This window comes from Apteryx rowi, unplaced genomic scaffold (assembly GCF_003343035.1).
Source record: "Apteryx rowi isolate R43461 unplaced genomic scaffold, aptRow1 scaffold_45, whole genome shotgun sequence".
Taxonomy (NCBI): Eukaryota; Metazoa; Chordata; class Aves; order Apterygiformes; family Apterygidae; genus Apteryx; species Apteryx rowi.
In genome coordinates, this window is record NW_020450705.1 from 397,950 (window position 1) to 424,741 (window position 26,792).

The 26,792-nt window shown below is 41.1% G+C and overlaps 2 protein-coding genes across 6 annotated transcripts in view; both read right to left on the reverse strand.

The window, feature by feature from the left end:
* Positions 1-4,636, reverse strand: part of OLFML3 (olfactomedin like 3) — a 7,443-nt gene extending 2,807 nt beyond the window's left edge. The window contains exons 1-3 of one of the 2 annotated variants that reach the window (XM_026077345.1): positions 4,549-4,636; positions 193-229; positions 77-153 (exon numbers count right to left, since the gene is read on the reverse strand). In XM_026077345.1, the coding sequence (XP_025933130.1) occupies positions 77-153; positions 193-229; positions 4,549-4,570 (136 nt within the window). In that variant the 5' untranslated portion in view covers positions 4,571-4,636. Of the gene's footprint in view, positions 1-76; positions 230-4,548 lie in introns of both variants that reach the window. The other variant, XM_026077344.1, reaches the window with a different exon arrangement.
* Positions 617-26,792, reverse strand: part of HIPK1 (homeodomain interacting protein kinase 1) — a 30,384-nt gene continuing 4,208 nt past the window's right edge. The window contains exons 2-17 of one of the 4 annotated variants that reach the window (XR_003255444.1): positions 25,124-26,201; positions 18,797-18,920; positions 16,369-16,488; positions 15,455-15,541; positions 14,399-14,583; positions 13,860-14,022; positions 12,930-13,155; positions 11,934-12,055; positions 10,208-10,342; positions 7,465-7,607; positions 7,084-7,266; positions 6,497-6,712; positions 5,992-6,230; positions 5,476-5,612; positions 5,273-5,356; positions 5,076-5,167 (exon numbers count right to left, since the gene is read on the reverse strand). Coding sequence is in view for 3 of the 4 variants with exons in the window: in XM_026077340.1 (XP_025933125.1) it covers positions 4,682-5,167; positions 5,476-5,612; positions 5,992-6,230; positions 6,497-6,712; positions 7,084-7,266; positions 7,465-7,607; positions 10,208-10,342; positions 11,934-12,055; positions 12,930-13,155; positions 13,860-14,022; positions 14,399-14,583; positions 15,455-15,541; positions 16,369-16,488; positions 18,797-18,920; positions 25,124-26,199 (3,642 nt within the window). In the remaining variant the exon portion in view is untranslated. Of the gene's footprint in view, positions 5,168-5,272; positions 5,357-5,475; positions 5,613-5,991; positions 6,231-6,496; positions 6,713-7,083; positions 7,267-7,464; positions 7,608-10,207; positions 10,343-11,933; positions 12,056-12,929; positions 13,156-13,859; positions 14,023-14,398; positions 14,584-15,454; positions 15,542-16,368; positions 16,489-18,796; positions 18,921-22,005; positions 22,172-25,123; positions 26,202-26,792 lie in introns of those variants that run through there. The other 3 variants (XM_026077340.1, XM_026077339.1, XM_026077341.1) reach the window with 3 other exon arrangements.

Sequence of the window (26,792 nt, forward strand, 5' to 3'; positions counted from 1 at the left end):
GGGGTGTCCGCGACGGCCGCCCGCCAGCCCCGCGCGCTGCAGGGGAAGGCCGAGCGGTCCGGCCTGGGGTACGCACCGGCGCTGGAGCGGTCTCGGGCTGCGACACGGGTCTCTCGCGCCTCTCGCCCGTTGCTGCAGGATTCACGCCGCAGACGGCATCGCCGTGGCTGCCATGCTTCCAGGTGCCGCAGATGCTCCCTCACTCCGGTGCGCACAGAGTTCAGAGCACCTATGTGAGACATGCAAAGTTGAACATGTTTATGAACATAAACAAAGGTGATAAGAAAATTCTTTCTTTTTTGTTTTTAAACTCAAGGTAGTCCTAATCCCCATTTACCCGCCCGACAGCCCTGGCGCTGTCACGGGGGGCTAGCGCAGGGGTTCTGCGCCGTAGGATGCAGGGCCCGGCTGCCCGCCTGCGGTGGGGCCGACGCGCGTTCCCAGCTACGTCTCTCTGGCACGAGTTTGCTCAGGATCCTGCACAGCACAGCTGCAGTGAATGTACTGTTACAGAAACTGCGAGCAGCAAATAACTAACAGTTAATGCTCATATTTCATCCCGGATAAGCCAAAACCCTTTTTCCATCCCCTTTAACAGATCAAGTGACCAAATGAATAGAGTACAGAAAATTAACCCTTTTTATTGATGCATTGCAATTGTTCTACATTTTTACCATATTATGTAGAAAATACTTAAAATACAAGCTACTTTGTAAAACCAAAGACAAACATTGAATCCAAAGATAAACTATGTTTTCACAATGGACCCTTTTCCCATATAGTTAGTATTAAATTTTTAAATATCTATTTCTTTTGTTAAAATGATTTTTACATACCCCCTAAGTACATCAGCAATACAAACATAGATCAGTAATTGTCAGAAACTACCTGTATCTAGCGGCTTGTAAAAAGGAAGAGCACAACCATAAAAGAAAGTTAAATTTTACACAGTAACTAGCATATCAAATACATTTAATAAAGTAGGAATTCCATTGCAATATCAAGGATTCAAGCAGAAATACTAACATTACATATAATGTACTGCTACATGTAGTGAGATAGATATATTTCAAGCCGAATCTGAAATCACACATTATATAAAGTTTAGCAACAAACAACCATGTGGACATGCGGCACCATTCAGAAGTTTAAATAAAAAAGAAAGCAGGGCTGTGCCAATCCTGTCATTTAGAAGCAATTTAGTTACATGTACTAAAAGAGATTGCTGAGTCAGAGGTAAATTACTGCATCCCATCAACTAGGTGCTAAGCAGGAAAGCTTCAGGAAGTCTCCTCTGCAGGGGCTATCACAGCTGTGAATGCACGTCAGGTAATAGGAGCAACTCTAATTTAATAGTTTGTGAATCACACAAATGAGTCTAGATGGGACCATGGTTATAAAAATTCAAAAAGTGAACCCCAAACTTCATCTATGGTGGGCAACTTTAAAAAAAAAAAAAAAAGGAAAAAAAAGAGAGGAGTTAAAGAGGACTTTAATTTCTATCCAGAGATAGCACTTTGCTTAACAAAATCTGCGTAACAGCTCTGACAATGAGGACACTCGATTCTTTAACCTGTTTTGAAAGAACCTGGATACGCATGGGAAGAAGGGATGTATCTCCTTAGAGCAGACTAGAATATACTTAAATTGGGCAACACACACAGGGGCCAGACTTAGATCTGCCACACTGGTGAAGCCAGTGCCGAGATGAAAACCTGGCCCTGCTGGGGTGGGTTTTTTTGCTGGCTTACTTTATGCTGTGTATCGCAGAGCAATTTCAGGGTAACCAGACTTGTTTCAAATGGAGTATGTTTCATCTTATCTACCTGGTTTCCACCTTGTCCCCTTGTTCCAACAGTTTTGGAAACTTGGACAGTAGAAGGCATGATACCAGGCTTTGTGAATATATTTGGCTGGGTTTATATGTAATAGGGACTCTAAAGATAGATAGGCATTTTAGTCTCACTCTGCTTCAGGGGGCTGGGGGGCGGGGAGTTTTTCTCCAACTTATTAGCACATTTTGCTAGAGGTCTTCATTTTCCTGAAACCCAGGAATTGGAGCTTTTTTGCCTTTTGATGGAAAGGCACAACTCTGTACCCAAGAGGTATCTCAAGGCGAAGTACTGAATACAAGCAATGTAATACGGGAAAAAAATAAGAAAAGTGCTTACAGCAACAAATAGCATCATTTACACCAATGATGTGAAATATCAAGATTGGTTGGTTACCCTCACATTTACAGAAGTGTTCTGACTAAAAATACACTGAACAACATGTCACTAATGCTACCGTCCAGTTCCAAAGTCCTTGCTCCCTCTAATGAAAGAGATGCCAAACCTTTAACGGTTCCTCAATTTCAGGTTCAGTCCAAACTTTCTCCTATGAATAATGTGGAATTTAAGAAAAGAATTTTGCACTTCTTGTCAGACACCAGTCAGAGAACTAGCCTATTTTCCACTTGGACGGAACATAAACTGGGATTCAAGGTTACCAAAACCTTTTATTGCTGCAGTAATACTACTGCTCAAGCCAGTTTATTATCCTTTTGGACAAGATATTTATCTACATACTGAGGTTGAGAAGTAATTCCTAGTACAGGGGAACCAAGAAAGCAAAGTGTAGTTTAAAAACTGCACTGATTATCCAAACTGAGTATTTCCTCTGAACACTAACTGGTGCTACAACTGACAAACCTTCCCAACAACTCCACATTAGCAGTAGCATTATTAAACTTTTTAATGGTATTATGTGCTTTACAGCAGGCTCTCTTTGGTATAAATATTCTATCACCGAGCTAGCAATATTTTACAAGAAATGTCTGCTATTAACGTGGGGGAAGGTAACACCATACTAATCTAATAAAAAGTGATTGCACATATTTAATCACTTCTGCAATATTAGACTAAACATTCCAATGCATTCCCAGCACTACCCTATTCGAAATGCACTGACAGACATCTAACAGTACATGTGCCATTTCAAGGAAAAGCTTTAAGGAAACATCACTTCACTCCAAACAAAAAGGTAGCTTTTTATGATAGCATTAAAACTGAGAACAATGCACCTATGCAACATACTGCTCTTCTTGCTGTGATAAGCTTAGTGAATTGCTTCAATTCGACGGGGGCTTGCTGGTCCCTCATAAGGCAAGCTCACTGTAAACTCTATTCACACTACATCATCATTTAAGGCACTACAATAAGGGGACACACCAAACAACTCTTCATCACACATACCTGTGCAAAACAAATCAGAAGGTATCCTTTTCTCTCATGAAGCTATACTCCTCTCTCAGTGCTACAGTGATGAGCTCTAACCATTGCATTATATCACATACATTCCAACATGTATCAATTCATTTTGGTTTAAATACAAAGAATACATCAATTCCATCCCCAGGAACGTTTAAGAATTAGACAAACACTAAGTACAGAGTTCAAGTATAATCACTACACATTTTGATTACAAAGACAGAACATTTGGGGTTAGCAGGAAGTTTTGCTTGTTATATTTTTCTAATCAATATGTACATATTTCATTTTATGTAAAATATTAAAACACCACCAATACAAAACTTCTAAAATAGTTTTAAATTCAGTAATAAACTTTAAAATCTGGATTTTTTTTCTTTTTTTTCATTTTTTGCAATTCCTACATGCACGTACTGTATACAAGTCTTAATAAGAGCGCTTTAAAGTAGCTGTTGACATATCCAGGAGGATACGCTCACAGGAGTATAAAAAGCTGTACACATCAATACAGTGATGTTTCATTGTATTTCAATTGTTCAACTCCCTCCTAAATTAATCATGTGAGGAAAAAATATTAAGGAAAAAAGAACAAAGAAAAGCCCTGTGCTTTTGTGAAGGAATCCAGCTATTCATTCTCAACTGAAGACTACAGCATTCTGGCAAAGCTGTTGAGTTCTGTTACACAGTGAGATCTTGAAAATAGTTTGAAAAACTTAAAAGAATTCTGCAATGATAAAAATTCAGCTGTGGTGTGGAGACACAGAATTTTCAAGAAAACAAAACAGATTTCAGGGTTTACACGGACTCCTGAATATCTGTTACTAGCACAAGGCAGCTGCCTCTACCAGTCCTTAAACAAAGCAGAGAAGTAAACAAAAACCTTGACAGTAACATATAAAGAGATGTAATGGCTTTTGCAGAACCAGCAATTTGTTAGAGAGAAAGTGAAATAGAAAACAAATGTTAAAATACTAAACTTGATTTTAAAACTGCCCTAGCAATGTTCTGAGATAAATATGCATTATATTTTTAGTGGCAATACGGAGTTGTGCAAGCTGCTAAAATATAACCTGCTAGTCTTTTCGTTTAAATTAAGCTAGTTAAAAAAAAATCATCAGGATTTTTCAAGACACTGATTTTCTTTCCCCTTTTGATTAGCATAACAGAATAATTTTAAATAAATGGGAACATGAACTTTTTAAAAGCATCTATAAAAAGTAAGTAAAATCTTAAAAACTTAATTAACGACCCTCATACTGGTAACAAATCATGCTGCTCAGTTAGTGACTGAACTCACCAGAGACACTTCTGAACAACATACAACCAGATCAGGGAGAAACAAACACCAGGCAGTCATCACCAGGTAAAGGTTCACCTGAAATCCTTCTCCAAAGTCTCCGGCCTATTGCAGGACAGTGCTCTACTATGATCTACAAGTACGAGTACTGGTTGATCTTTGTAGGGCTCAGCGGATATCCAGTGTAAATAGCAGATCCTCTGGAAGCACCAATATAGGACTGGGGAGCAAACTGGTGTTGGTACTGGGCAGGTGGAACATTTGCAGAGGTCAGCAGACTTGGACCAACACTCACAGGGACCTGGTGGACAAGCGTGCTAGGGTGGGCAGTGTACGTGGTGTGCCGTGAAGAGCCCTGAGGGGAGAAGAGATGGGCGATGGACGTGGTGGAGCCCAGTGTTGCAGCAGTGGTCGGAGCATAAGTGTACATATGTGGCTGGCTGGACAGATGTGCATTTGCTGTCGCTGCTGCCAGGTGGGGGTGCACTGGGCTGCTGTGCTGAAACGTGTAGGGAGCCTGAGAAATAGTTGATGTGAGGGGTGCCACATAAGCTTGCTGCCTACGTGGGACTGCATTTCCACTTCTCTCCTGTGAGGCCAGCACTGTTGTTTGCTGGTTCTGCAAGGTGAAAAAGTAAATAAAGTTAGTAGGTATCCTCAGTATAAAGCGCAGTGGAGAGGAGGTGAGCGAGGAAGGGTTCAGTCAGAGCCTCCCGATCAACACCTGTGTTCTAGTTGCAGGACTGATTGGCACTTCTGTCAGATCCTCCCTTCCATGAAGTCAAGACACCTGCAGCTCTGTGATACCCTCAAGTAAATTCAAGAAGGGTTACTGTAGTTCCACTGAGTCAAAGATTACTCTCCCTCCACGATGGGCTACACCTAGGATTCCACGATGCACAGGCAGGTCCTGAACACAATGCTTACCTGGCTGAGATTGAGAGGCTGCACACCATTCGTCACCACGCGATGCGATCGGTACCCAGTAGGCGTTATACAGCATCCTGATGACTGCCCACTCACGGAGGCCACTGGCTTGGTCTTACTGGTGCTGCTCAGGATGCCTGAAAGATTTCAACAGAATAGTCCGTTCTTCCCTCTCACACCCCAGCACTGTGATAACCAGCTTAGGTAACTGAAGAACACACAGAAACTATTTCCATGACAGAGCTGTTTCTTCGACTACAATTTAAAATCTGATTGAACAAGAAATCAATAGGGAATTTTTACAGATCTTTGTAAATGCAGCCTAACACATATATGAAAGGTAAATGTACCAGTGAATCTGAAAACAGACCAAGGTTCATGATCTCAGAACAGCAGCTGTGAAACCTGAAGCTGCTGAAAACCTAATGCAGATAAGCCCAAACTGTTAGGGATAAGACAGCATCTGAGCGATGACAAAGATTACTGAGCAGAGCAACCTGTGAGAGCACAACCTACCTGAAGCCTGGGTAGCTACAATGCAGTCATTAAGCTGTGTTTTCAATGGTGGCACAATGATAGTCCGAGAGCTGGAGCTATCAGCTGCTCCTCTGCTAGGCAGCTCCAGGACACCACCCGTACTCCTGAGAGAGGAAAGTGGGTCTGTGGCATAGGGGCTGTTCAGGGAGGAGTCGGAATCGGGGGAGTCATTAACAGTAACGTAGCTGATGACATTGGATCTCTGCTTCATGCCCAAACTGCAGAAAAAAAACAGAAACATTCTAGTTTTTCCCACAAGACATATGGAGATCTCCCCCTCTGGGATCTCACAGCCTCCTACTTGATGGATGAGATGCTAGTTAATAGAAAAACAAACACCACAGTGGACAGGATATAGAATTCCCTGTCTTACGCAGTGTTTCTTAGTCTAGCCAGGGCTCTGAATATAGTGTTCTCCAATCTCCCTGATGCCTGGGCTGAATTCAGGACAAACCAGTACAGGCTTCCTAAATGAACTTCCTACCTGGCAGGTTTGTATTTGCTGTCCTCTTCCTCATCAGTGTCGCTGCGAATGGTGATGACACTGACAGGGGGGCTTGGAGTGTCTGGGATCACAATGGGCTGGTGCTGCTCCTGCACTGGGACGAGCACATTGGAGGAGGAGGAGGTGGAGCGCAGAGGACTGCTCCCAATGAGCGAGTAAACTTGGGAGGGCACAGTCTCTAGAGCTGAGCTGGGCCTGAAGAAAATCAAGGCAGTATTCAGCTACAGGTCAGCAGTCTGGGACACACAGCATCAGCAACATTAAGAACAACCAGGCTCCAGAGCACACAGACAAAAATAAACATCTTGAAACACACAAGGAGAACATTTGTGCAGACTCCTTCATAGAACTAAACTCATACACATCCCAGAAGGGACCCATGCAGCCAGTGACGCTCTGAGCAGAACTGATTCATCTGGCACTGCCAGAAACCTGCCACCCCCTGTTAGTCAGACTTCAGTTCTGTAACTTGTACTGCTATGGCACCAACACGCCCTGAATGTGTAAAACCTCCCTGTGACCAGTAAAGCACTTGGTCAGTCACACTCCTGATTCAGCTCACTTACTTGGTTGAGTTTGGTGCTGGCTGTTTGTTCTTCTTTGCTGGAACATTGCTGCTTTGCTGCTGCCTCACAACGTGAGCAACACCAACATTCAGGGGTTGTGTTGTAGCTAAAGTCACATGGCTGGTCAGTAGCGATGGCTGTTGCATGAGAGCACTGTACTGATTTCCATGGGAATGTGCATTCCTGGGGCAGGAGGGGGAAAAAAAAAAAAGAGAGACACCAAGACCCCATGACTACACTGCAGGCACTGCAAGCTGCACCCAGCTGCATTAAGCTGCTGCATGGTTCTGAAGGGGAGAGAGAAATTCTGTGCACTGCAGATGGTACTGCAATGGCTCACATTTCCATTAGGCACAGAATCCACCCCTGAGTAATCCCTACCTCCAGTCAGCTAACTGCTGGCTGCCGCCAATCGTCTCTGGAATCACAGCTGTTGGCTGAACAGAGTTGTGCAGAGCAACCCCTGGGAGCTGCTGCCAAGTGGAAGGAAGCAATATCTGCTGGGTTCCCCCAGGCCAGGCCTGCTGCAAAACAGCAAACAGATAAACAGATTCACTAGATTTCAGTTCCTACAGATGGGGAGAAAGAGACTTGTTCCAAGCAATAAATTCACTCGTGTAGATTGTTAACTTGCAGAGATAAAGGCACATCACTGCACTTCCTCAAACAGCCGCAGCCCAGCAAGAGAACATCAAAACCAGAGAAACAAGCTTCCCCAAACACTTTGCTAACTTTTTGTGTCATAGATGTCACCCGGGGAAGAGGGTGGTGTTAATATTGTACTGCAGAAAGAGTGCCTGCAAAAGGGGAGACAAAATCAGCCCACATGTCAGAGGCACCAGAGTGTTTGGGAATGTTTTTCATGTAACTTTATGCACATTGCTTTGCTGAAGCATTCCAAAATATGAGGTCAATTTAGTCCTTTCTGCTTTTCTGGCTTACAGGGCTCACATCGAGATAGCTGAGACAGTGTTATTATTACAGAAATTCACTCTACCTCAATTAAATCACTGAAGGAGAAAATGTAATCAGTACATTAAGAAAAAGTGCACTGAGAGACGTGTTTGGTTACACAGGAGATATGTAAAACTATTTTTAATTAATTAACTTTTCTCTTCAAATTAATGAAATGTAGCATTTTCTGCAAAAAAATAAAGTTCTGCAGTACAATATTTCTATGATTTTGAACACATATGGCTCTCTTTCTTGCAGTTTAAATTGCAAAACCATAAACACCCACTGTCTTAAAATATTTCTGCAAGTAACAGATCCACTTATTACAAATACTGGTTCCAAACAAGAGGCCTTCAAAGCAGAGAACTGCTAAAACCTCTGCCAACATAAGCAGAATAATAATAATAAATAAATAAGAGAAATATGTTAAAAGTCACACCATGCGTCTTTCCAAAAGCCAACACCTGCACAAGACAAAGCAGAGAGTTTAATACAGCAAGATCTAAATTCCCAACGAGAGGCAGAAACCGGGCCTTCCAAGCGACGAACTGTTTTGACAGAGGAAGGACAAAAATACACAAAGCTTAGCAAATGGCTAATGCAAACTCAGGGGAAGCAGCAGGGGAGAAGTGTCGGAAGCACTAAAGGTGAGCAAATTCACGCCAAAGGCTCCCAGAATCCAAATAGAAATAGTAAGTTCTCCATAGAACAAAATGTTGTTATATAAACTCAGAATCCAGGCACATCGTTTAGAGACAGCTGGCTCTGATCTCCCGTTGCTGCACAGGGGAGCTGAATGTCAGATCCACTGCACATGCACAGCAGAACAGATCTAATTTGCCTGTTGAATCAAAAGCCCAAATACACTTTTGAAAACATCACTAATAACTCACTTGTGTCCCAAGCTCTGCTACAGTCACCCTTGCCGTTTTCAGAGCCTAAACTGCAGCCTTTCAGCAATCAAAATTCAAGAGGAGGAAAGGAGATACATCCTTGGGTCTTTTTAGCTTGGAGTTGTGACCCAGGAGAACCCATTCTCCTGCCTTCCCATCCTCAGAAATAGGGAGGGGTTAACTTGGTTCAGAAGAACTCAGATGAATGGGTTTTAATCTCATCCTCATACGGGTATGGCTCGAGCAAATTCCACTTCAGGAGAGGTTTCCATCTTGGAAGAAAATGACACTCAAACTACCACTTTAAAGCCACAAGAAACAAAATGGTTCACATAAGAAATGGAATGTGCTTTGAAAGACATGTGAGGATACCAGTACTTAAGAGCACTGCAATGTTTTCATAAGCTTCACTGATCTGATTCTGGAGTTTTACAATGACTTCTTTGTGGCACTTGCAAAGTTGTTCTGAGGCATGCACCAGATGAATACAGAAGAAGACAATTTTGAAAACATACACTTTTAAAAGATGTGTTTATTCCCATCCCCCATCCTTTTAATTGTTCAAATGATAACTAGCCTGACAGCTAACTATTGTCATTTTAGAAACTAGAGCTCACCTTTAATTTCAACCAAGAAATAAAGTAAGAACTGAAAGTATCTGTGAAGAACAGTATCTTTATCTGGATGAAGCAAGCTACCTGTGATTGGCTATAAATAACAAAAGGCCAGAAAATTATTGTCAATGTTCAACAGAGGTTAAGAGAAATCAACTGCTAAAGCAATAAACTAAAGAATTTGCTATTATTAGAGATTTAGCCTCTGCTTAACGACCTGAAACATTTCTACATGCAAAGAAGCTTTACAAGTGTTTAAAACAAAATATGTAGCTAACTTGCCAAGTAGTTCAAATTCTGGCCATCCAGGTACCTGTAGCAGAGTCAAGCTAGAGGCCGATTCCTTTGTATTCAATAATCAAAAGGCAAAGATAAGATAGTAAGCAAAGAACAAGAACAATTATAACTCTTCTATAGTCTAGCTTAGAAGAGTTTTATAATACTAGGCTAGTAAAAAGTAATAGTCAATGGATCTGGATTCTTTACAGAGCCACACTAAACATCAGAGTCAGACAGTGCTTCAGCAATGTTGGGGAGGAAAACAACAAGACATTAAGATGTAGCAAGAACACAGCCACAAGATGGCACATGCTTCCATGCCCTCTGCAAGTCTAAGTTAAAACAAAAACTCAGTTAGTGAACACAATCAAGGGAGGCAATTACCAGTACTGCAGCCGTCTGTTCTACTAGCGCTGGCCGGCCGGCTGCGCAGTTCAGAGTAAAGGGGACCGCATACTGCGGCGTGATGGTGGCTACTTGAGGATGAAGAGTTGCTACCATTAGTGGTGTACAGCTTCCCTGAAACGTAGATCAGGCAGTGAGTGAAACAAACGTACTGAGGCAGGTAAGTGGGTTCAGCAATAGGGCCAGAAAAGGTTTCACCACACTGGCATTTTATGGTGCTTCAGTAGATTCCAGAATTGTAATGGATGCAATGAAACCAACACTCTGACCCTCTGGGCATGTTCCTCTAAGCAATCACATATCCCTGAGGGGAACACAGGGAACAGGGAATTTGGAAACACAGTCTTTCCAATGGCACAGTTAAAAAAAATAAAAACAAGCTAGTGTTCAAGTATTACGGTACTTTACTCAGAATGGGTTCCAGAGAGGAAGTTACACTGTCTCTCATATATGCTGTACAAAGTCGTAACACAACCAGTCCCGAGCAGGACACAGCATTTAATACTGTACCTCGAATTCAGGTACAGTACTCTTGGAAAGAGATAAACTAAGGGATTTAACAAAAGGCGCCATAGGTCTTTTGTATCATTAAAGAGCAAGGTTATATGTGATGAAACTACCAAGACACGTATTAATCCATAAATATCTAACTAAAAACTAGATTCTTAGTGTACAGTCTGAACTTTCAGGAAAAGCAGGGTTTAGTTCCGGTGGGCCTCCTTCAAGTGTATTCTGCTTTTTGGATTATGTCACCTGTACAATTTTCCTAAACAAAACAGAGATCACCAAATGCCACCAAAATTATTTGGACTAAACAAACTACAATTACTCCTCTACAAGTAGGTCAGTAAGTACAATATACTTCCTGGATAGTAAATTAACAAAGTATGTTAATGCCAGCAGGAATTAAGGTTATGCAAACAAAAGTGTGCTTAATTTTAAAGGCAATTACAATTTTTCAGTGTATAAAACTTGCTAATCATGGGGCACTCACTATATATTAAAACGATATTCTTTTTTGGAAATAAAAGTAGTTTGAGTTTATGGCACAATACAAATGTTTAGAATACCAATTTTTAGCATTACTTAAGACTTTTGATATTGCATATTGTTTACACTGCAAACAGCAGAGAAATAAGTATGTTGTTGCCACCCATTTATTCACACTAACAATGCAACTAATCGAGAAGGATGCAAAAATAATTTTACTGATTTAAAGATGAGATTATAACATGAACAATCTGTGTTGCCACTTCTGTTTACTGAGATCTCACTTCTCACAGAACTGATTTAATTTCTTACAAAATTTGCTATCTTATTTTTAAAGGGTAGGCAAAAATGTATACTGTTACCTATAAGGCAACCTACACCTGTGCAAAAATACAGCCTGATTTTAACAGCTGGAAATTACATATTTATTCCCTTTATAAAATCAAACTCCTATATAAGGGATGCACATGATATCAAATAGATTAGACTCTCAATATCCCAGGGAAAAAAAAAAAAAAAAAAAAAAAAAGAAAACACTGTCTTAGACCTGATCTGCATTTAACCTTTGAGAGCGTTCTGAGAACCGCTCTGCACTCGCCCCCAGCACCAGAGGGGTAGTCAGGTTCTCCTGGATGGTGGTAGGGATTGCAGTTAACCCTGTGGGGTTTCTTGTTTGTTTATTGTCCCCCCCCCCCCTTTTTTTTTTTAAATATACCTGTGTAAGAACTCCAGACTGGATCTGCAGTGGCTGTGCTGCAGGTGCTTGTGGTACAATTGGGACAGCATTCTCCATCCTTACTGGGAACCCAGAATGCTTTGTAGTTGCCTGAAGTCCGGCTGTTAGGGACAAGAACAAATCACAGTTAAGCTGCTTTATTATTCTTCCCCCCCCCCCCCCATCAAATTCCTACCAGGTAATCAGGAAGGACAGAGGACAAGGTCAGATGAAGAAAAAGAAAAGCTGTTCCCTTTGACAAAAGCTCACTAATAAAACACCAGCTGGAGCAAATATATCTGCAGTCCTGAAATGCTGAAGTGCAATGATGGACAACCAGTCCTCAAAAGCTTGGCTATGTTCAGGTCTGCAGTCTTGTTTTCAGATACAAGCCATCCACACTCAGACATCTAAYACTATGTTGCTTGAGGCTAAGTACTAACCTTACACTATCAGTTCCTGTTTTGCATATAGCTCTCCATACTAACACAATCCAGGTATATATGTAAATAACAGAACTTTCCTGGATTAATACAGCTGCGCTTGTGCTACCTTTATTATTTGCAATCTGCGATTGTTTATTACTTGCTAGCAAACTACATGATTGCATCCCTGCTTGTGAACTGAGACTTAAAGAGCAGATATTCACTCTTGACATTCAAAATATAGCACACACTTTCTTGTTTTCAGATAGGTCTGGCTCCTCTGTTCGTTGCTTTCTGAGGAATGCTGTTGTGTTCAGTTTGGGGGGAAAAACTGGTTGAGCAACTGGATGAACACTGCAACCTAGGCAGGCAAGATACTGTCATCTGTTCAAGCATGACGTGGAAGAAAACCAAATTGTCTACACACGTCTGACCTGATTTTGCACCCACATCTGATGCAAGAGCACAGCATAACAGAGAGTGGTCTGCTGTAGTTCTCAATTTAGTCCAAGTCACAACATCTCATTTTTATCAAATTGAAACTACAGTTCCAAAGAGTTTTTCTACTTACTTTGAAAAGCAGGGGGACAGACAATGAATGTTTGCTGAAATGGGTCAGTCTGTGTGCAGATCTGGGTGGTTCCAGGCTGCAAGGAAACACTCTGTTGTGCCACTCCTGCAACTGGTGCTGCAGATGATGGATACAGAGCAGACTGATAGTTTAGCAGCGAGACGTCCGAGTTTGCCAGGGAAAGAGTAGCAGCAGCAGCAGTAGAATTGGAAGCCAACACACTGGCCTAGAAAACAAAAATATACAGATTTCTACTCAGAGGTGACACTCATACTTGTTACAAAACAAACAACAGAAACTATCAGGACTATACTGTGAACCAAGCACCAGGAAAAGGTTGCAGGTAAAAAGCAAAAGACAACTTGGGAGAAAAAACATGAACTGCATCAACTTTATTTATGCTACTGAACTGACAGGCCAATATGATTAGGTGAAGAAAAGAGACTGCCCTGGCCTGAGTTTCGGAAAGTTAAAATTTAAGAGAAACTACAAATTCTGGAGAGCAATTTAAATAAAAAGCTTCACTAGCTGAGGCAACAACATGCTATGTATAACTGCAGAAGTCTGTAATAGGCTGCAACTTGTACCCATTTCCTAAGAGAACTAACTACATTGAATACAGCTGTTAAATGAAAAGTTTAAAAGCCATCACAATGTTTGTAGAGTTGAACACAAAATCTTTCATGTAGCAATAATACTTGGCCAATCAGGTTGTATCAACATGATTCTATCAGTAGATAGAATTATATATACTAATAGTATACATACAATTAGTATAGGGCCAAATTTTGTTCAGCTGTGTAAGCCTCAATGTAAAATAACTAATTTCACCTGAGTTATTTTGCTGAACAGAATGTGGCCTGAAGGCTCAAAATAAGACTGCTCCATTTCTTAGATTACTATAACACAGCTAAAGGATGATATACCTACCTGATTGTGTACTGTATTGAGCTGGTTGTTAAAGCTCATTGTTAGATTTGTGCTTGTATTAGGAGCAACATGCGTTGTGAATGGGCTCTTAATCTGATTCACTGTATCGTACATATTAACTCTACGTTTGCAGATCTCCATATTCTGAAAGCAGGATTTCACACTGAAACAGAACAACAGAAGGGAAATATCAGAAATGTATTAACATTACACACAATGTACCTCAACAGAGACATGTCAGGTTTCTAACTATGCATATGTGCCTTTAGGGTTCCCCCCACCCCAAAAGAACGTCCTAGAGCTAGCAATAAAAGTGTACATTTCTGTGAGGTAAGTCCTGGTTAAGCATCCTGCTGACTCTCACAAATTGGTGAAACATGAAAAAGCAGCTTATGAACAGTTGTTTCCTTGTAAATGCCTTCGCAATTTTCATATTAGCCAGAAACTGCAGAAAACAGCACTGGCAGAAAGTAGAAATGTGCTATTTGTGTTTCTAATAAATCTTCCTGAAACAAAACATGAAACTTGAGGAAGCTTACTGATTGCTGTGTGGGAAATCCAGTAGATGTGTCATTGTAACAAATGGATGGTTCAAAGTCTTCAGCGGAGTAATTCTCTTATCTGCATCAATTGTCAACATTTTCTTCAACAAATCAATATATTCCCTTCGGTCAGCCTTCTCTGCCAACATGTCTGTCCCTTCTAAGTCTGTAGACATATTCACCTTGAAAACAAAATGAAGAGCAGTTAATGCAAATATCAAATCCATTGCTGCTGAAGAATTGCATAATTTCACATCACACAGAGATCTTTATTTTCTCTCTTAGCCAGTTTAATTTAGGTACTACAATGATAACTCACACAACTTTTCCCTTGCCCATGTCTAATACAAGGAAGTGAAGCTTATACATGGAATTCTCACCTCAGTATGAAGTTGGTGCATTCAACAGGTATCAACCAAATCTCATTTTTCACTGCCTGGCAGATATGTCCTCTTTACTTCTGTGCAGAGGGGTACAAAAGGCTAGCAAATCAGAATGGCAAGAATCTACATCTGCACAGATGTAAAGTGATGATAAGAGCTACAACAGCAATGGAAAATTGAAACCAATGTATTTAAGGTTCAATGCCTCATGATATTATAATGTATCCAGATATTCCTTCATTTTACCTCTGAAAATAGAATGAAAAAGAACAACTATCTGTAGGGCCTATTAACATGTTCCCGAGGTTTCCAAAGTCTAGTAAAAGGCCTAGTCCTATAAATACATCTGCAGGTGCATAGCTTTCCTACTACTGTACTGGAAGTAGACTACTTCTAATGGTACAGGTTAAGTACATTTGTTGCATCTACCAGATTAAGGCCTAAGAAAGAAAAAGAAATCTTTAATAGCTTCTTAATTAACATTTTGATAGTCTTTAACACAACAACTTCTGAGGCAAATCTGAACCATGGCAAACCTATGCCAGTGTTCTTAACAGCATGGGAAAGTGGACTGCTCAGGCACATGGATCACCTTTTTAGAGACCCCAATATTTTCATGTGTGTACTTGAAATGATAGTTATCTGTGTGTTAAGAGTTTTCTCCACACACCTGCGCCATATCATCCAAACAATTGAATATATATTTCCGAGCTTCTTTTGATTTTATTCCCGTCTCCAACTCATGTTCCTCTGGAGTCTACAAAATAAAGCATTTGTTAATATAAACGGAGATATCCTGTATTGAAATAAGGATAAAGAAAAAGCAACAAGAAGAGTTGAGACAGGTACTCTTCTGGTTGCTTTAAAACAAATAATTTGCTAGCGGGCCAAACCAAAACAGCCATGGGTTCTCATTTCCTAAACTGGGAAGATCATTCACTGCAAAGCTGAGACACTATCAAAGTTGAATTAACAACTAGATCAGTGGAGCACTTTAAGACTTCCTTGAGTAGTGCCAAAAGAACCGGAGGGGCATTAAGGAGCATCTGAGGAGTCAAATTTAAAGTATTTTTGATTTTGGAAGAGGAAAGGCTATAAATGTGTTTTGAAATCTTCTTTTACAAAGGAGAAAGGCAAAATTACCTTCATTTTGTAGGTCTGCTTTAAAGACAAAAAACAAATGCATATCTGATTCTTTCCTGTCTTCTGCCAGTATACAAATAGATTTCTGTTAAACTAACACTGTCATGAAATACTTTCTGTTTTACTCTTCTCATTGTCAGGAGAAGACAACAAGATGACATACTTCACCAAGACTGAGCAGGCCACAATAAGCAACCATTATCTCAATTACTTTAACACCCACTCTTTGCTGGTGCTATCACTCACAGCTGCTATTGTTAGATAAGCACTAGGAGGTCTGTACAGTTTCTGAAGGGAAATACACAAATCAGCTATATTTGAACAGCATTTAGAAGCCAATCTTTAATCGGAAACTTTTCAGAGTACACTAAAACTAGGTGTGACTTTATATCAAGTCCTCAATGAACAAAACAGAGTTAAGAGTTAAAAAGACATACAAACCTTTAGCCTCCACAGTGGATATCCCAAATTTGGGTCTCTGTTAAAAAACCTGCTTGTTTTCGTTCCTGCACTGAGGAGATACTCTGCTGGAAGGCCTTGAGTTTGTGAAATATAACGAATCTAGAAAAGAAAATGAAGAGTATAAAGGCTCCCAGTATTCTGGACCAATAGTTAATGGAGTAGTTATCAGCCAGGTTTGTTCACAATGAACAGGAAACAGCCTGTAAATACAGAATGTCCAGATAACTGAAACTGAAAACTGCAAAATTAAAGGGACTATTCCAAGTATTTTTAAGGACACAACCTTTTCTATCTTGTTATCTGCAGAAATTTTAGATATTTAATGAATCTGTCTTATTTTATGGATTTTTTTTGGCCTAAATATATGTGAACAGACTGTTTATAAGCTTCTGAGACATGGGTAAAGCACTGGGTAAAACTGGTGGTGTTTCATATCAGAAATTTAAAGAGTATACATTTTGAGAGAAAATACTGCAGAAGTTACCACATATGTATATATGCTTAAAGGCAAAAGTATCCAAGCAACACTACTGTGACTGGCTACATACACTTCAGGCACGTGATTTGAGAAGAATGTTATGGCAGAGCTCTCGCTGACTAAGAAAGCAAGACCAAATCTCTAGCACAATCTGACCCTTACATCCTCAAAAGCCTTAATATATTTTATTTCACAAGTAACAAAAAAAAAAATTAAGAATTATAGAAAATGCACCTGAGTAGCAGCAATGGTATCAATAAGACACTGGTAAAGAGCTAACAGCAAAAAAACAGCAAAAGTAAAAATGGGTACTTAAAGGGAAAGAAAACTGCAAGTTATGAAAAAAATCACTAATAAGCATTCTCAAATATTCCAAATGTTGCCTGGATTGCTAATGCTATTTCCTCTTAAGATGCACAGTGAGAAATGTGACATTGCTTTTGTTATGACCTTCCCCCTGCAAAAGTCTATTTAGAAGTTTAAGAAAAAAAGGTGATAATCCTCTTATAAAAATGAGGATTGGAAATAGGGCGAAGGTAACTAGGCTATGTCCAAATTATTATATATAGTTCCTTTAATGTATCTCATTTCTTGTTTGCAAAACTCTCCCTCTCCCACTGTTCTCAAGCAGCTGAACATTGCAGGGCACTAAGTTGGTTGGTATAGCTTGTGATCCATTTGTATTTGTTGATTCTGTTTTCATTTATGCCACCAAGGAGCTGAAGTGTCTTCAGGTTAGTATTTTTCATATTTATACATCAGTTCAATTAAGAGTTCTGATGTTTTTCTGAGACATAATTCATGCTTTATGGCCAAAGGTTGTTTAAAAAAAAAAATAACCGTAAATCCCATCCCAGCACATGAATTGCATTGCTGGGGAGATCCCTTCAAAAGTTCTGCCTGGGCTTTCATTTGCTGCTGCAGAATCTCAGAAAATAAGCAAGCAAGCCATCCCTATTTTTCAGGGGCAATTCAGATATCGAAATCAACCACATGAAGTCATACCTCCTGTGGCCTTGCAAAGGACTGCAAAATCCTGTATATTAAGCAATGGAAAAAAAGCCTCCTCCCCACCCACCTACATGCCCAGATAAGGTTCTCAGAATTACACAAAACTCACTATGCAAGGAAACCACCATGCTGTACCTCGGTTATTTTCTAACTCATTCTGCTCATTGAGGTACCAGTGTGTTTTTCATTTGGAAATTCACAGTGCTGGGAAGATACAACTGAAGTTTTCAAAAAATAAATTGAGAAAGGTCGCTTTATCACATAAGGAAAAGTATACCAAGCATTGTCGCAAGGCATCACCATAAAAACCACAATGGAAACGTTACTCTCAAAAAAACTCCTTATATAGATTTTTTGTCCTTTTATAGGCAACTGACTAGTCCAGGTAATAAGGCTAAGTATCCATGGCAAGAAATAATTAGTTAAAGATGCCTTTTCAGACTCTTATTCCTGTATTTCAGAGACAGCTTGGGGCCAACATTTGCATAAAAATGAGGGCATTGGTAGCTATTAACAGGATAGGAATGAGAGGCCTGCTTTGTCTCTATGTGGAAAAACTGCCCTCGTGGTGAAATTACAGAGGGCTTTTCAAGCCAGGACACACGCCTCACTTCTGTTTTGACAGGAAGTATTTCAACAGCTTTTTGGGTTTGGGAGGCAGGGGGATTAACTGTAAATTAACTATATATTGTATAAGTACATTAAACTCAAGCAAAAACACATAGAATTCTGTGCTCTCCTGCACAATGACAGAAACAGGCGATGGGAATATCACAGATTGAAAATGAGTTTAAGATAACAGACAACAGTGATCTATATCAGATGAAATTTGAAGTAGGACACTTTGGGTTCAGAGGGTCTGGACACAGATCACTCTGGTTTCACCAGAATACCCCCACATCCACCATGCACTCTCACCTGATCATACTCAGATGCTCCTGGGTACAGAGGCCAGCCTAGAAACAGCTCAGCTATCACACAGCCTAGTGACCACATGTCAATAGCTTCACAGAAAGGTAAACCCAGTATGATTTCAGGAGCCCTGTAAAAAAAAAAAAAAAAAAAAAAGTGAAAACTTTGGCTCAGATATCATGTAGCTCATTGTTATAAATTACTCTAGATAATGCTTTTCCTTCCTTCCTCCAAGCACAAGTAAATTCATGTGAAACTAAGTGACTCCCTTTAAAGCAGAAGACGTTTCCTCAAGTGTCCTAACAGATCCCAACCCTTTTTTCCACTTAGCAGCATGGGCTGTTTTTGCTTTATTGCCACAGTGGCCTCCAACTCCCAGGTGGGAATGAGTCCAAGCTGGCCTTTATGCAACTGTGATATAAGATTACTCCTTTACTAGCTGGTTTAATTACACAGGACAGAGTATTTATGGCTCCAGGTTCCCCTGAGACAGCGTACAACCTAACAGAATTTGGAAGAAAAGCTCTGACAGGAACGCTCAGACTTCTCTCTGAAGAAGGACTCATTAGCCCAGGTAACCAGCTACAGAAGGCTGCCTGCTTTCATGTGGAAAGAACTGCATCTGCAAAGCCGGAAAAAGCAGCTCTTCAGAGAGCTGCTCAGTTTCTATCAACTGGTTTTTATACAGGGTTTGTTTGGAGAGTTTCGTGTTTAAAACAGATGAAGAGAACACAGCTGGAGATTGTGACTGCTTTGCAAGGTTGTGTTACAGGTTTCTGTGCACTCAACCACACCTAATGCAAAATCTACCTGTCTGGCCTAGCCCTTAGCAGAGCCTGCTGGGAAAAGAAAAACCCTTAAACTTCAGGATTTACTTCTGCAACAGTTTGAAATTGCAGGGAAATTTCTGTCTGGTATTGACTCATAACACAAAAGGATGTTTTAGTACAACTCTTCACCTCACACACCACAGCTCTGAAACAAACTGATGCAGTTCTGTCAGGCTAAATTCTACCCGTATATTTGCATACGGCACAAAACTCAAACACAGCAAGAATCATGTGAGCTGGTTTGGGAGTTTACTCTGGAAAGCACAGGAAACATTAAAACCTTGATTTTCTTCATGCATAAGTAGCATCTGTGCAAAAGACGACAAAAAAGTCCTAAACTCCAGGCTATCTTGTTTTCTGGACATGGGTAGCACGCCCTAGGGCTTGTGTGCCATTTCTTGTGTTACACTGAATGTATCTCTGTTGTTAAAAAAAGGCTCTGAAACCAGTTCTGATCTTTCTACAGAATTCTGAAAACAGGACTTGCATAATGTACAGGTGTCAATAGCCCACACTCACTTCCATCTACCGTTCAACCTGAATATACCTCCCAACTGTTTGTACGTAGCAAGAAATGACTCCAATTAATCACCCTTTGTGCTGTGGTGATACAGACACAGCTTTTGTTTTAGGTGACTGTGCACAATTACAATTAGCCAGTCTCCAAAACAGATGTACTCGTCCCAGTTGCCCATGGTCAGTGCATCTGAAAATGTGCAAGATCTACCAAAAAAAAAAAAAAAAAAAAGATATCTCAACAACCTGATTGCTGCAATGCAATCACATCTACTCTCTATTGTCAAGCTTTCATGCAAGTAGCTTTTTTATTATGTCAGAGCCCCACAAGAACAGAGTCATGGCAGTCTTTTATTCCGATTACTGAAGGAAGACTTTAGCCATGTCATTCTCACACTTTCTCCATTAACTGTCATGGTCTCATTTACCCACCTGCTCTACTTGCCATTGATCAGTTTCTACTTTCTCGACTGTCTATTCCCAGCACTGGAAAGCTTGGGAATAACTTCAGATATGTGATAATATAAAATGATTATGCAAATATGATAAATATTTGCTATTTGAATGCCAATTCTCCAGTTCAACATTTATATTTTAAAGAACTATGTCAGAATATGTCAAACTTTCTATAAGCTAATGGGTGCGAACAAGAGGAATCTATTTCTGCAGCACTTGGGTCTTCACAAGCAGAGTGAGTACAATGTAGATATTCACAAAGGCTTATTAGAACCCCATGTGCCATTAATCTATTATGCATTATCAAATGAACTGCACTGATCCTCTTGCTTATCCTACTTATTGAGAAATTTCCAAATCAGATAGTGCCCAAACCCATCATATGATGAACACTACATGCATGAATTTTCTCCTTTTGGACTGGCAAACATAAGTTAAAATGCAAGTGGCTGTGGAATAAGCAGAGCATACTAATCCTTCACAACTGCATGAAAAAAGTCCCACTGATTCCAATGGAAAGAGAGATTAGTGTCAACAGAGGCTGGATGTGATAGCTCATTAGTCTTTAACTATATACTTGAACAGACTCATGTATTCTGAAACCTCAATATCAAAATGATAGTAATTTGAATTCTGTGCATTGAACTCCCTGGAACTTAACTAAATGAACTTCTCACAAGCCACCTGATTTCATTTTGAGTCCAAGACAGGGTTGGTAAACTAGAATCTCTCTCATCTCTTATTTTACACTGCTATCATTAGCAGCCTTATGAGGTGGGAGTTGAAACGAGACAACAAGCCGAGGTCACTTTCATAGCTGGGCTGTCAAAGATTAAAGTGATCTTCACTATCTCAAGCTCTTTGAAATAGAAATCAACAACATTCTTTCTTTGCATATGTGCCTGCCAAATTCTGACTTCCAAGGTTAGCAAGTGTGCCCAGGCAGTCTCAGGGGAGAGTGGATTCACAGCAGTAGCGGAAAAAATCTGAAACTTACTTTCAACCTTTCAAAACATACTATGTTTATGTATGGGTCTCTAGCCCTCCTCCTTTTGAAGAATGATAGTAATATGAGGCTTGTACAACAGCAGCTAGCAATGCAGTGAATAATTTGTGATCACTGTTCAAAGCTGGATTAGGAAGTAGAGAAAGTTAGATTTGGCAGCATGCACTGCTGCTTCCCAAGCCAACATTAACTGGGACAGAAATAGAGCACATAGCCCAAAGCAGAAGTGAGGAAGAGATCCTACCGCACACTACATGCTCCCTCAACACTTAGTGCCACCTTCTTGTGGCCTGAATTGTTCAGTCCTTGAGCTCAGTACCTTCAGTCACTAGGCACCTCTAAACTGACCCACAGGAAACACCAGGAGATGGGGATCTGAGTAAGGCTCATGTAATAGCTGTACTTACATATAACATAGGACACAAATAAAGCTCTCTCTCTGAACAGCAGGGAGATCAGTCTTCCTGGGGAATTTCATTTCTGCAAGATGTCCACTTCCTTCTATTGTTTATCCTCCCCTGGGAGAGCAAAAGTATCCATACTCTTCCGCACCTGATGTAGCAGGCATATAGTCTACATTTCAAGTCAAAAATTACTGCTATTAGATCTCAGCACTGCAATAGAAACTAGTCACCCCATAGAAGCGTTACTGCCAAAATTAGTCTACCTTTAGTCCATACCAGGCCTCAGAGCTAAAGGATTCTTCATGGGCACTTTTGCTCACAGTTTAAGTCACCCATGTCATAGCAGTAACACTGCCATCCTTGACCAGGATTCTGCACAGGCAGCAGTAACGCCTGTGGAGAGACTACTCAGTCTTGGCCTTAACACTTCTGCAGAGAAGTTAGTAACAACTGTAGATCTTGCCCTAACAAACCCAACACTACATCCCACCTGGAAACATGGCTCCAGCAGTGTCATCAAAGCAGATGCAAGCTGTCCAACCGCCAGGAGGGCCATTAGGAACTGGAGTGCTCTTCTGGCCTCCCCTCACCTGGATGGCAGCAGCCACAAAAGATGGTAGCTGCTTCCCATGCTGTCACTACAGATAGTACACGATGGCCCAAAGCCTCACATCTGCATTTTTGTTGTGACATGTGAGTAGAGCTGCTAAGAATTAAGTGGTAAGAGGCAGAAGCACTTCAAAACTAGGCTGCAACATGAAAGATTTCTACTAGTTCAGGGCCAGAAGCACCAAGTAGTTCAGTCAAAACTCTCTGAGTGCATATAGAATCCAACTGAGTCAGTGAATTGAAGACTGTATAGCACAGCACCCCCCATTTTGTCATCACATAGTTCAGGCCCAAGCTAAACAGCAGCACATTTAACTGTCGGTTGAGAAATACGCACTTTAAAGCAATGGCTCCTAAATATATAGAGGTTGCATTTTTTCCCTCTAAACCTGTTCTGAGCTGAAAATCTCATTCAAACTAAGAGTGTTTTGGTGATCTACAGCACTGAGCATAATTAGTAAAGGACTGTTTATTCTTTCAGGGTACACATATCAGAATATACATCTTAGAGCATCTGAGTTTGGCTGTTTTAGATTTCACTACATGGGACACAGCTGGAGACAGAGGTTAACAGGGTTTTCGAACCAAAAAGAACTGAGCACAGAACAAGGGAAGTTTATTTTTAATAGCTGACAGTGAACCAAATCAAGAATTGGTCTATACTGTTTTGTTAAACACAGTGTTGAAACAATTTCAACCTTAGATCCCACCTGAAAACTAATTTAATGTAAATATGCTTAAAGCAATCCAGGTCTCCCACAATAAGTTGCTTTCTACACCATCTCCGCAAGTTCCTGGAATATGGATTTTAGTAATCACCACCATTAAAACTAATTACATAACATTCTAAATATTAGATTTCCACATCACAGCATTCTTCAACTTCAGTTGAGCAGGCAGTCTTAAATGCCCTCTAATCTTAGGTTATTTGCCTTTCTAGCAGTGTTGGTCACCCCTTGTTAGGGAGGAGGAAGTGGCTTTGAGTTCAGTTCAGCACATGCAGCTGAAGCAGGCAGCTTCCTTCCCAGCAGCCCCTTTAAGATACTTATCAACCCTTGCTACTTTCGCATCAGTCAAATCTCTTTTTTTCTGTGATATCAGAAACTGGGAAGCACTATATGCCTCCCCAAACTGCTTTGCCCACATCTGCTGCAAGTCCCATAGACCAGATTCTTGATCACTGGCCATCTCTTTCAGTGTAAAAACAGCAACAAAATTAATAATGCATTTAGACAGCAAACACTTGAACAGAGCCATGGTGCATAAAAGACAACTGCAGTTAAAAACCCCAAAAAGTTTAGACTGGAGAAGATCAGTCCTCACAAGCTGGGAGAAGATCATTAGGATTAAGAAAAGGGTACATCACATGAAAGAAGCTACACAGTAAGCTGGTACTGTCAGATGGAGTAGGAAACAAATCAAAGAGCAAGGATACAGGGAGTATGAAGAACAAACAGAACAAGCCTGCAACAAGCCAGGGCTTTAAACCAAGACTAGGAGGATGGGAAAGACATCAAATAGGGCAGAGACACAGGGTGGGGTGGAGTGTCTCGAGTCCTCTCTCCCGTCCCAGCTGGAAGGACTAGATACTAGTTAAGTTTTGTGTCGAGCAAACTCACATTCCACTGAAAGCAATCCCTAAAACACAGCACAGGCTTTTTCATGTCCCTCTGTTGCCAGAAGTTCTCTCTGTGTCCATTTATTGAAGTCTACTTCTACTTATATTGAAATATAAACTATTAACAGAACCAAGTTGGAGGAATAATTGAAAGAAAAAGCACAGCTTTCTTTAGCTATAAAGCCTCTGAGTTTTAACAACAGTTTGCCCATAATAAAGGATTTTTCTTTTTAATTCTTAAATGGGAGTAGGGCTGAAGCCATTTCTACCTTTTGCTAAAGGAAGCACAGATCTAGCTCATAACCATCTTAAAACTACTGGTCTCATGAAAGCATGATTTATCAAGTATTGATACAGGAAGCTTTGTGTTTGTGAAGTAGGCTCAGACCCAGGTACTCTTTACTAAATGTGAGCAGAATAAAAAGGACAAAAAGAAATTGGCATCCCTTTGACTTCTATTTCTTCTAAATGACTATGGCTAATGGAGTAGCTTCAGATTGTGACAAACAAGCCAATGTTTACTACTTACTAGTAGCATACTACTTTCCTGGATTGCTTTGAACGCACTCATCATAAACTAGGGGCAGGTAAATCAACTTATTGCACTAACCTGGAGTAAGGGGAAGGTATTGGACTGGATATTATGTCACATCTGCAAAGCAGAAGTTCTATTTATTTACATACAAATTTCAGAAGAAATCTCCATGTGGAAAGGAAACATGCGGGATGCTGGGTAGGCTGATCACTTCCTCCCCGCCACCTCCCTGCCTGGAATTAGACTTTAAGGCAAAAGAGTTAAGTGGTATTTGTAAATGTGATCCCCCAGCATCCCATTAGGATCAGCTTAACTCTGACAGTATGGCATATAAAAGCAAGTATTGTGTCAGTACTTACCTGTAATAGCGTGACTGCAAGTAAGTGGAGCACACTGCTTTAGATACGTGGCTGGCTGAACCAAAGTCTATCACCTTCACTCTGTACGGCTGGCGTGCAGGATCCACCAACATGATGTTTTCTGGTTTCAAATCAGCATGTATCAGACCTAAGCTCTTTAGCTTCATCAAGGCAGTAGCCACTTGCTGCAGAATTGGCCGGATGTATTTCAGAGGCAATGGGCTGAATTTATTTTGCTTTAAAAAATCATATAAGTTCTGTTCTAGCATCTCAAATACAAGGCATGTATGATTCTTGTGTTGAAAGCATTCATAGGAGCGAACAAAGTTATATTCATCAGCATTCTCACTGCTCAAGCGAGAGAGGATGCTCACTTCTATCTGGCCCTGTCTAGCATAGGAAGGATGGTTCTTCAAGATTTTGATGGCTACAATCTCCTTCGTGCTACGTTTCCAGCATTTTGCCACCTGCCCAAACGTCCCTCGGCCCAGGAATTCCAAGACCTCGTAGCTGTTTGTCATAGAGCACAGGATCTCATGCTGGACCAGTTGATAATCCCCTTCACCACTGGAACTGCTGCTCTTTGTGGTTACCGTGGCGGTCGTGGCCGCAGCACCCACCGCAGGTCTGTTTTGCAGCATGAGAGGTGGATGTTCCTCAATTATCTGCACACTACCGTTGCTGTCAACCTCTTCACTTTTCCTTTTTAATCCACATTTTTGGTATGGTTCCAGTAAAGAAACGTTGTTCCTATGTGTTAGGGTTTGGCTGTTCTGGAAGGATGCTGTTGCACTGCTGCCGGTGCTATCTGCTGCTGTAACCACAATGTGCTCGACCGAAGAAGCGGGGAGAAGGAGGTTCTGATCGTAAGCAGGGATGCTGAAACTGGCTACCTGATGAGAGGAGCTTGCTTGCCCTTGAGCTGCTGGGAGGTTTTTGCTGTGGGTATAATACTTGTCACTACTGCTCTGTCCTGAAACATCCCAGACAGAGGGCTCCACTTTCAGTTTCTTGGCACTGCAAAAGGCACTCGAGGATACTGACGGAGGGGAGAACACCTGCAGCTGTGAGGCCATACCTGCAAAGGGAGAAGAGGACTCATTAGGATCACTTAGTGGCAGCAGGCTGTGATGGAACAAGATCTTCTGTCTGCACAAGAACCAGAACAACAAGTATTTTCCTAAGCACCCTAGCCTATGAACTTCACCACATGGTGCGTACCACCTAGGAAGATAATCTTTTGAACAGCTGTTCCTAAGGGCATCCACAGAGTGAGGCTGTCCTGTAAAATTACTGTATTTTATGTCACTGCCTATAGTGAGAGGAGCAGACAGCTCTTTACCCAGCTTCCTAAAGGCTAGGGAAATCTCAGGTAAAATGGGAAAACAGGCCTGGAAGAATGGAAGAGGTAGTGTGAAAGTAGGAAAATGCTATATTTTTTCCAGGTCTGTTTTCCTCTCAACTGTCAAAGCAGAGTCAGGGGGAAACGCAGAACAGACAAGCAAAGCTCCTAAGGAGGAAGCGCTCCGGGGCGCGCTCTGCCCGGAGGCAGAGCCCCACACGCCGCCAGCGCCCCTGCGCCGAAGCGCCGCGGGAAGGCCCGGCCGCCCCGGCAGAGACGACGGCCCGCAGCCCGCCCGGCACCCGGGGCCGGCACCGGGGCCGGCAG